We start from the raw sequence: 11,006 nt of genomic DNA on the forward strand, positions 1-11,006 counted from the left end.
CGCTCAAAGAACATCAAATGGCATGGCATCTTGCGTCTGCGAGTAGGTGGGAATGAATCTGAGCTCACTTCTACTTTACCCCCATACACAATCTTAAATTTAAGAAAACCCAGGCTATCAAGATTATATTTATGGAAATGAGATGATTTTAATTCGCGTGTCAAAAATAATCCAATGTTCTTTTCTTAAGGATACCTCACAAAGATAAGCTGTGAAGAAGTAAAACGAACAATCTGCAAATTGGCAACTTTTAGATGAGGCCTCTTCACTACCAGGTTGGAACCTTGTTACAGGTTGGCTCCATTTCATTGAGTTTCCATGTTGCAGATGAGCAGAAATCTCACCTACCCTAAGAGCCACTGCAAAAATTTTGGGTTCTTTAATGGCCTAGCCTGAAGGAGCCATTTGAAGTAACTTCTCTGCTTGCTCAGGAAAGAAGGTAATGAAAAGAAATGCACCTGGGCATTTGATAAGGTAAGACCAAAAACATCATATGTGAGATAGGAGCGATGTTTTGCCATCATCTATTGAAGTTTCAAGGCTTTGGTGGAAGAACTTACATATAAGTACAGTTCCAAGTACAGCTGATATTTTGCCTTGAATGGTAACCAGACCGGCTTTGCCAGCATCTTGCAACTCAGTGGATCCAACAGAATCAAACATTCCTGAGAAGTAAGGAAATCCTTGGATTACTTAAGCTTTACTCACAATAAAAGATAAGCTGGGTTCAAATCGAAAGACTGAAATTAGATTTAAAACCTGGTTTTACGGTTTGAAGCCCTGATGTTATACATGCAATGTTGGCAAAACCGGCTTGCTCTAACTTACTAGCAGCTGCAGCAGACCTTATAGCAATAATAATAATAAAAATACTATCTGGTTAAATGGTTTGGATCTAGAGCAAAATGGTCACTCAAAACGAATCAGCTAGATATGGTGCAACAAGAGATCCAAAAAGGAGGAAGCTGATAAAAAGATAAAAAAGAGTAGATGACCCAGCACAGAGTTTGATGGTTACAGCGTGTCTAAGATCATCATCAATGGAAGCAATTTAAACATTGAAACAGCTGCACCAAAGACTAACCTCAATCCTTCCTGACAGACAAGTAGTAGTTTGCTTTCGGGGGAAAACTGGCTCTTAACAGACTGTACAAAGTCAGGATTCACTTTAGTGAATGGTAATCCAAAGAACAAGCCAGAAAAATTGTTGTGCACAGTCCTCTTTATAATTGTGCCTGCAGAGGCCAAAAGGGTTTAGTGAGACTCACAAGACCAATTCTGAAGGGTGCATATGAACAAACTTGAACCTAAAAACAATTATTTGGAAAGGAGTTAAAGATCTTTACCCAAGTCATTGTCCTGGTTTTCGATAAATAGAGGAACATGATAACATGACTTTATATGAGCTCGATCATATTGAGATTTGTCTCGCACGTCCAGAATTGCATATCCCTCAACTGCTATAAGTTTCTTGCCTTCTTCAGCATTAACAAAATTCACTTCTGCCTTAATTTGGAGGTTTCTTCTGCCAAGTGACTTCCCCACCATAGTCCTTCCATGGCGAGTCTCCAACATCAATCTTGAAGTCCGGAAATTGCTGAAATTAAACCTCTAATCCTTTTTACTCCCATGTTCATAATCATTTGATTTTCGATTTCTATATTAGTAGAACGCATAAGTTCTTTGCATCCACCAACTTCATAACCAAAATGATGATGAAATTTTATGATACTATTACAATTAGGAAGAGGGGAAAAAATCATTTCCTGGAAACCTAAATTTTGTATAGAAAATGATAGAATTCATCTGAAACGGCAAGGGAAGAACATGGAGGGGTCAGGCATTCGATATTGATTCCACGTTTTCATAAGGGAAATTCACTAAAGAGCAAAAGAAAATAATCCCATCTTGTACTACAGCTCAATTTTGCATTCCTGTTCTCAAATCCCGGCTTGGTCGGGAAAATAGAGGAATTCAAACAGGAAAGAAAAACGAAAATTAAGAATTCAATGTTTTATGATGTCAAAGTTTCCGAGAATGAAAATTCATTTGAAGTAAACCCAATGGCAGTTTTAGGCTCAGTAATGTTTTTCTTCAACCCCAGCTATTGAAAAGTAAATTGTTTCAAACTTTCCCTTCTTTTCCAGCATTTTCTCAGAGACCTTCCAATAAAATTCACATTAAAAGTTGAAAGAACAGAACGGAATTTCAGAATTAGCAGAAAAATCAAATGGGTAATGAGAGTACCTTCGAGATGAGAGTGGCATACAACAACAAAGCCCGGCCATTAAGAGATTTTAGAAATCAAAATTTCACTCTCTAACCGAAGTCTCTCTCTGAAAAAGAGCACTTTCTCTCTCTCTAGAATAGCACCACACAGACAGCGAGTTTCCTTCATGAACATTCGGCCATGGCCATGAATGACCCAAGAAATTCAGGAGGGGCAATGGGTTTTTGCCACGTGGCATGAGAATCCGGATATATTTCTTGCGAGCTTGCGGACCCAAACGATGCGTTTTGAATATTTTGTATTTATTTAGGATTCCATTTCCCATGGGGCATCACGCTGCCATACAAAAATCTACCCAAAACATTAACAACTTATATTTGTTTCCACCAAATTTTTTTTCACATTCATCTGAATATCCTTAAATTTAAATACAAATTCATCACTCTTTTGTTAGGAATTATGAGAAGACCATTCCATAAAAGTTCTATTTTTTTTAGTCTGAATCATATCTTCTTCTTGGCTATTATATATTGGTATCAAAGCAACAACCAGGCACCAAATAATGGCGAATGGGACTAGAGCACAAGAAGTTCGTTAATTGGACTATTCGGTGAAGCCATTGAAGATTGGTATAAAGATAGTATCAAATATTCAAACAAATGTCCCAAACTTTTTTATAAAATAATAAAATAATTTATCCATTTTAAAAACATTTAATAAATTAAATTTTAAAAAATTCAAACAAAATTTATTCTATTTTAAAACATCCAATATGTTAAAATTTTTGAAGTGCATAATTTTGAAATTTTAAATAAAAAATTAACTTTGTTTAAATAAAAATAAAAGCCATTTAAACACACTAAAATAATCACATTTAAGGACATTAAAACAGTTAAATATGAATGAAAGGAAAATAAAATGAAGAGAAAAATATGGTTAAAACTAGGAAACTACTTGCAGAAATGTCTTCAGTGAGCATGAAATTTAAAAGACAATGATCCTGCAAGTACTGCAAGAAGTGATGAAAGTTCAAGGCAATAAACCCAAAATTTACCTATCAAAAAACAGATTTCAAGCAAAAAAATAAATAATAATTCTAATGAATTCCAAGATAAAAGAATCAACAAATAAAATAACAATACAACAAATTAGATTTCTTCAAGAAAACAAAAGCCTTTTGCAATATCAATTTGATTCTCTCTTTCTAAATCAATTATTTGGCTGCAAAAAATTTCACTCCCAGCCAGTTTTATCTTCTTGAATTCAAATTAGGAAGATTAATTCTATGATGTTTGTACAAATAAAAATTTCAAGAACCATAGACAAAGTTAATACAAACATAGTACCTATTCAAAAGTGAAAGAAAATTTAAGAATACAAAAGAAATTTAATCTTTACTCCCAATTTAACAGAACTTAGATAATGATACATTTAAGATATAGGCATAAAAAAATCTACACTTAAGAGTAGAAAATATAAATATAGTTATTCAACTTCAAATCTTTATTATATAAAAATTATTATATTAACAATTATATTTTTAAACTCGTTTTTAATATGGATATTGAATCAACCATCTATACCAAAGAATCACAATCATGAAGGTGGAGAGAAGCCCACTTCACCAAAGATTGCTCTTTCCTTGATCTTGAACTGTAACATAAATCTTATCAAAATATGTTCATTAAAGACAGAAATAAGAAAATAAGCATGCACATAGGACGGTAATCAAGGAGACAAACTATGCTCATTGGCACATATATTGGTGGAACCCAGTATGATTGCCCAATATATCATGTAAGCCCCATTCCTACTGTACAGCTGCCTAAAATCTTGGAGCAGTAACTAATTTGGAGTCAAGAATGATTCATTATTTTCCATCCAAAAACCATAGAAAGAACAAAGGAATATTTGTGGGCAAAGCAGACTGAGGAAAAGAAAGAAGGAAAGAAAATTGAATTCTGAACCATGTAATCAATGTTACTCTTGTTTTTGGGTAAATCAAAAACTAAGCTCAACCCATGCCTTAGGTTCAACTAGGTGGAGGTTTTGCTTTTTAAGATCCCAACAGTTTTCTTGGAGACCAAACGATTGGAACAAAGCATGACGATAGCTAGTCATCACCATTTAGTGCAAATTATATCAATTTTCTAGAGAAAATTTTGAAAAAACAATGACAAGTAAAAAATCAGGAATAATAGTACGCCTACCATTTTCCTGATTCTTAAAAGCTGACACTGGGTAAATTATTGTTGAGATATTATGAATGCTTTCCTTTTATCATTCTTTCCTTATATCATTTAGTGTAGAGATATTAGGAATGTTTAGATATTAGGAAAGTTGAGATATTAAAAATATTGAGATATTATGAAAGTTGAGATATTAGGATATTAGTTGTTATTTCCTTATATCATTCTTTCCTTGTATCATTCTTTCCCATTCTTAGAATGACGATTACCCTCTATATATACTCTATATATGAATGAATGAAAGTATGAATGAAAAAGCTACCATTTACTAATTTGAAGATGGTATCAGAGCCATGGAACTGAAATCCTGGATATTTTGTCACTATGGTAGTTCGACAGCGATCAACCATCCTAAGACAAGCCCTAATATTGATAAGTCAACCTTCAAATGCACTCACTGCAATAAGACTGGTCCCACCAGTCTGGATATCCCACAATTTCAAAGCAGCGACTCTTGGTATGACCAGAAAAACAATGAGGAACCGAGAGTTTGAACCATGGACCTTTAGATCATGTTTAGGCTATCAACACTTTGTTATTAATGATAATAATCGTGATCAACGGAAGAAGGATTCCAAGAAAACATCGACTGCAACTGTTGCCGAAATAAAAACAGAGGCTAATGTTGCTGAGAAAGCCTCTGCATTGGTAGCCGCTACTGATTATGGTGGTAAGTTTTTAAATACTTTTACACCTGTTATTAATAGTGCATGGATAATTGATTCTGGTGCTACAGATCATATGACTTTTGATTTTAGACAAGTTTCACCCCTTAGACCTTCATCACAAAAAATTGTTTCCACAGCCAATGGTAACACAACCCCAATCATTGGGGAAGGATCCTTAACTCTTATTGATACTTTGAATTTGGATTCTGTTTTAGTTGTTCCATTTTTAAATTACAATCTTTTGTCAGTTTCTCAAATCACTACAGCCTTATCTTGTATTGTCATTTTTTGGCCTAAATTTTGTATGATTAAGGACATCCAAACAAGACAGACAATTGGTTGTGGTATTAAGCGGGGAAAACTCTATTACTTGGACTTGTAGTCAAATGATTCAAATAAGTTGCAACAAGCCTTGATGGCAGATGGATCTGAGGGAGATGAATCTGGACAATCTGAACTAGTGAACCAGGAAGTGGGTGAGTTGGATATGAGTGGTCAACAATTTGGGTCCAAAGATGTCTTCATTGAAATACCAAACCAATCGTCGTCTGTTGAGGGTGTTCTTAATTTGGAACCTGATCCATTCATGAAATGGTTACCACACTGTCATAATAGAGGTATTCCTAAACCCACATATGAACCTGGATTGTCTACCAAAGTCAAATATCTCATGAGTAACTATGTGTCTAACCATCGTTTGTCTGAATCAAATAAGTCATTTGTAAATCAATTAGCTATTCCTAACAGTGTGCAGGAAGCCTTAGCTGATCCAAGATGGAAAGCAGTCATGAATGAAGAGATAAAATCATTGCAAAAGAATGAAACATGGGAACTCGTAAAATGTCCACCAAGAAAGAAGTCAGTTGGGTGTCGTTGGATCTATACTGTGAAGTACAAGGCAGATGGCAGTATTGAACAATTTAAAGCAAGACTGGTAGCAAAAGGGTACACTCAAACTTATGGAATTGACTACACAGAGACATTTGCATCTATAGCTAAGATTAACACAGTTCGAGTATTACTATCTTTAGCTGCAAACCTAGATTGGTCATTACGACAATTTGATGTGAAAAATGTCTTTCTGCATGGCGAGTTATCTGAAGAAGTATATATGGATCTTCCACCAGGATGCATGGTGTCAGAAAAACAATGTCAGAAGGTGTGCAAATTGAAGAAGTCATTGTATGGGTTGAAGCAATCCCCGAGAGCATGGTTTGGAAGGTTCACAAAGTCAATGAGAGCTTTTGGCTATCGTCAAAGTAATTCAGATCACACTTTGTTCCTGAAAAAGCAACATGGTAAGATTACGGCATTTATCGTATATGTGGATGACATGGTAGTTATAGGAAATGATCCTGAAGAAAGAAAAGCTCTGCAAAATTATCTATCTAAAGAATTCGAAATGAAAAATCTAGGTCCTCTGAAATACTTTTTTGGGATTGAAGTTTCTCGATCAAGTGAAGGAATTTTTCTGTCTCAAAGAAAGTATGCCTTAGATCTTTTACAGGAGACTGGAATGTCGGGATGTCAACCAGTTAATACACCATTAGAAAAAGGTTTGAAATTGTGTGTTGAGCCTAATCAAGTATCAACCGATAAGGGAAGATACCAGAGACTTGTGGAGAGATTAATGTACTTAGCTCATACAAGACCAGATCTTGCTTATGCATTCAGTGTAGTAAGTCAATACATGCATAATCCTGGAGAGCAACATATGAATGCAGTCATGCGTATTTTGAGGTATTTGAAGAATGCTCCTGGGAAGGGAATTTTGTTCGATAAAAATGTTAATCATTAGAGTATAGAAGTATATACTGATGCTGATTGGGCCGGTGCAGTGGATGATAGACGATCTACATCTGGTTACTTTACCTTTGTAAGTAGTAATCTTGTGACATGGAAAAGTAAAAAGCAGAATGTCGTCGCTCGTTCAAGTGCAGAAGCGGAATTTAGAGGTATGACTCTAAGACTTTGTGAGGCATTATGGCTAAGACTCCTCTTACAAGATTTAGGTTACCTATCTAGGCAACCAATCCAATTATTTTGTGACAATAAAGCTGCATGTAACATTGCTCATAATCCAGTACAACATGATCGTACAAAGCATGTCGAGGTAGATAGATTCTTCATTAAGGAAAAGTTGGATGATAAGATTGTGGAATTGCTTAAGATTCGATCAGAAGATCAATTGGCCGATATCCTTACCAAAACTGTCTCAAGTCAAGTGTTCTCAAAAATTTTGGACAAGTTGGGAATGTGTGACATCTATGCACCAACTTGAGGGGAGTGTTGAGATATTATGAATGCTTTCCTTATATCATTCTTTCCTTATATCATTTAGTGTTGAGATATTAGGAATGTTAAGATATTAGGAAAGTTTAGATATTATGAATATTGAGATATTAGGAAAATTGAGATATTAGGATATTAGTTGTTATTTCTTTATATCATTCTTTCCTTGTATCATTTTTTTCCATTCTTAGAATGACGATTACCCTCTATGTATACTCTGTACATGAATGAATGAAAGTACGAATGAAAAACTACCATTTATCAATTTGAAGAATTATTTCTTTTAACAGTCAAGAATAATCTCCCAGACAACAAAAAGAAAAACAAAATCAAAAGATGACAAGAAAATCAAGAACAAAAAAGTGGAGCTACAACCTCGTGGACCTGTAATATCCGAAGTTTGCAAAATGATGAATAACAAGAACACAATTACAATGAGAAATAACCCATGAAAGGATGCCGTTTCGTCATTTCAAGAAGCAGGGTAGTCAGCAATCCCAAGCATATTTTTTTCTTGGAGACATGCAAAGACAACAATCAAATCTAAATAAAACAGAGATATCGCGGAGAAAACATACAACAGAAGCTGTTTGTTTGCCGAGAAAACCCATGAAAAAAAAAGAAGAAAATCTTGAAAAAAAAGAAACCAAGAACAATGCGTATGAAAAAACAATCAAATCTAAACAAGACAGAGATATCACGAAGAAAACATACAACAACAGTTGTTTGGCCTCCCAGAAAACGCATGAAAAGTAAAAAGAAAAAAAAGAAAAGGAAAATCTTGAGAAGAAGAGAAAGAGCAACGTATATGAAAAAACAATCAAACCTAAACAAGATAGAGATGTCACAGAGACAACATACAGTAGCTTTTTGGTTGCCCAGATTCCAGAAGACTCATGAAAAGATAAGCAAGGAAAATCTTGAAAAAAGTCCTTTGTTTGGAATAAAAAAAACCCCAATATTAAAAGGTATTCAAGAACCCATAATCAGTTTTTCAGCAATAATTCATTCGTTGAAAACATAGTCTATTTACAAGAAAAGTGGGTGAAGTGAAGCTTAAGACAACTAGGGTTTTGAACTTACATCCGATGAAGCTTTCAGAGAGAAAAACTTTCAGAGAGAGACGTCGAGAAGGAAAGCTCAGAGTTGAGAGCTGTGTGCTGTGTTCTTGAACGGCCTTTATAGATTGATATTGCCAGCTAGTGTATTCTTGAACAGGGTTTACGCATTGATATTGCCAGCTCAGCCTACTCTCACTTTTCATGCCGTTAAGAAACACGTGCACGGGAAAACTGCGTTGTTGATCTAGTTTTATAGATTGATATTGCCAGCTCAGCATACTTCCACTTTTACAGCTGGTGCGATTTTGAGCAACGTTGATATTGCCAGCCAAGCATACTCTCACTTTTCATGCCGTTAAGCCCACGCGTGAAATTTTATTTGAATAAAAAAGTTATGTTTAAGGTAGAAAAGGTATTTTTTTCGGATAGTTAGGCTAAAGGAACAATCAATAAATGATTTTTGTATTTTAGTGTTTTATTTATTTAGAATAATTTAAAAAGGATTTTAGGAAACGTTTTTAATCTTTTAAAAAACACTTTTAAAAATATAAAAAATCATTTATAATGTTAAAAACTCACTTGAATTGTTTTACAAAAAAAAACATTTGATTTATGATATTTAAAAAAAAAAAAACTTTAAAAAAGAACATTCCAAAAACCATTTATCCAATAACTTGAATGTGGAGTTAAACACATGCTACTTCCACTTTTGGATGTTAACATTTTTCTAAAAAAGTTAAAAAGTTGAATATTAAAAAAAAAAATTTAATATCTTCACTTATAGAATTTCAAACATGTAATAACAATAAAATATTTTTACTCTACAAAAATTTAACGTAATTAAATAAAAATATAAAAGTTCTCAATAAAAATTTTTTGAATCATCTTCATGCAGATGATGATTTGCCCAAATAAAACATATATGGTGCATCAACACTTCAAAATCCTTTTCAGTATTGTTTAACTTTTTCACTCTTAAACTATTAAGTAATATATAAAAATATTATATCTCTTTTTATGATTTAAATATTTTTTTAAATAAAACTTATATATAATTTCTCATTTTCATACATATATAATTATCTTTAAAATAGTTCCTAAAAATAAATCATTTAGAGAAATTATCATAAACCTATTTTTGAAAAAATTGATAGACAAACACATTTTTTAGTAATTTTTTTTCTCAAAAATAAAAAATTGTTAATACGACCTTAAATTCTTCTTTATTCTCCTTAAACCCGGGATTTATGCAAAGGTCCCCAAGAATGTTTTTTTATGGTGTTTTTATTGAAAATGTTTTCTATAAAAGTGTTTTAAAAAGAATTATTTATCAAATATTTATTGATTTTTTAATATTATAAATAATTTTTTTATAAATGATTTTTTAATAATATAAATAATTTTTCTGATTTTAAAAAATATTTTTAAAATTTTTATTAAACATGTCCTAAAATTACTATAAAAAAACACTCCAAATCTTGACCTCTATGTATCATCATACCTTTTTCACTTTTATTTTTTATTTTGAAAAAATGGATGGAGAAAATTTAAGGGAGTGTACAGGGAAGAGCTCTTTTCATAAACCCACGCTTCAGCAGGGCATAAGCGATGTAAAAGCAGGTTTTATGGTCAAAAAGAATTGATGGAAGGTCCATAAACTTGGTTTTATTCAACAGACTCCTGTATGCAGGACTTGCAAGCTGAATTGGTCAATACAGATTGCAAAAATCGAGAGAGATCAGGAGAGAGTAGGAGCCATGAGCAAGGAGTTTTTATCATCCATCTGTTGCTGCTTTCATCGGCCTTCACCGCTATCAGCTGATGCCATGCCTGCAGTTGCTCAGCCTTTAATACCTAAAAACTTGGAAAACAATGATCAATCCAAATCTGCAGTTCCAATCCTGGTTCCACACTTTCCTGTCAATCCAAATCTGTCTCGATTGTAAGGTAAGTAAATAAATCTTTTGTTTCAAACTCAAGTGAATGATATAGGGATGGGGTGACTTGAGCACAGATTGTCTGCAGCTTGAGGGCGTCTTAGATACCATAAAGTTTGAGATGGGGGAGACCCAAGAGTTTTCATTTTCAAACCAACTGGTCAGAGTTTTTATAGAAGATGCTGATCTGAAGAGCAGTTTGCATCCCTTTCACTACGCTTCTTCCCCACTTCTATCAGTTTGCATCTCGCAGTGTAATCTCTAATCAGTTCAGGGTTTTGTATAAGATTTGATCATGGAATTACCCTCTGCAGACTATATGGCTATATTTAGATAAATCTATAGATGGGCTTTGGCTTATCATCAAAGCTAAGTTGATTTTCTATGTGATCCTGTTTGAAGAAGTTCCATATCTGTTTAGATAATTTTATTAAAATAACTCATAATTTCAAACCACGTGATGCGTAAGTCGAAAAAATCTTAGTTCTATTTTGACTAAATAAATAATAATATTATTATCTTTGGAAAATCGGAAAATTATGATTTTAGTTTTTCAACTTCTGATCTCT

The 11,006-nt window shown here is 33.4% G+C and overlaps 1 protein-coding gene and 1 long non-coding RNA gene across 2 annotated transcripts; one reads left to right on the forward strand and one right to left on the reverse strand.

Annotated features, from left to right (window-relative positions):
- Positions 1 to 98: 98 nt before the first annotated feature.
- On the reverse strand, positions 99 to 2,500 carry LOC100241760 (rhodanese-like domain-containing protein 9, chloroplastic). The gene is made up of 6 exons (XM_002278276.5): positions 2,248 to 2,500; positions 1,347 to 1,597; positions 1,085 to 1,235; positions 760 to 845; positions 561 to 665; positions 99 to 458 (listed from the first exon to the last, which is right to left on the reverse strand). The coding sequence occupies exons 1-6, from the start codon at positions 2,286 to 2,288 to the stop codon at positions 388 to 390; spliced, it is 705 nt and encodes a 234-aa protein (XP_002278312.1). The 5' UTR covers positions 2,289 to 2,500; the 3' UTR covers positions 99 to 387.
- A 7,515-nt stretch (positions 2,501 to 10,015) lies between these two features.
- On the forward strand, positions 10,016 to 10,822 carry LOC100855083 (uncharacterized). Its single transcript, XR_786455.3, has 2 exons — positions 10,016 to 10,447; positions 10,526 to 10,822. It is a non-coding gene; the product is annotated as an uncharacterized LOC100855083 (long non-coding RNA).
- Positions 10,823 to 11,006: the final 184 nt, after the last annotated feature.

This window comes from Vitis vinifera, chromosome 8, assembly GCF_030704535.1.
Source record: "Vitis vinifera cultivar Pinot Noir 40024 chromosome 8, ASM3070453v1".
In the NCBI taxonomy this organism is placed as follows: Eukaryota; Viridiplantae; Streptophyta; class Magnoliopsida; order Vitales; family Vitaceae; genus Vitis; species Vitis vinifera.

What these genes read in the sequence shown, in the direction of transcription:
- LOC100241760 (XM_002278276.5), bottom strand. Translation starts at nt 2,288, where the DNA reads ATGGCCGGGCTTTGTTGTTGTATGCCACTCTCATCTCGAAG. An exon ending in AAACCAGGACAATGACTTGG is followed by an intron (nt 1,236 to 1,346) that starts GTAAAGATCTTT and finishes TGGCCTCTGCAG; the next exon opens with GCACAATTATAAAGAGGACT. An exon ending in GTCTGTCAGGAAGGATTGAG is followed by an intron (nt 846 to 1,084) that starts GTTAGTCTTTGG and finishes TATTGCTATAAG; the next exon opens with GTCTGCTGCAGCTGCTAGTA.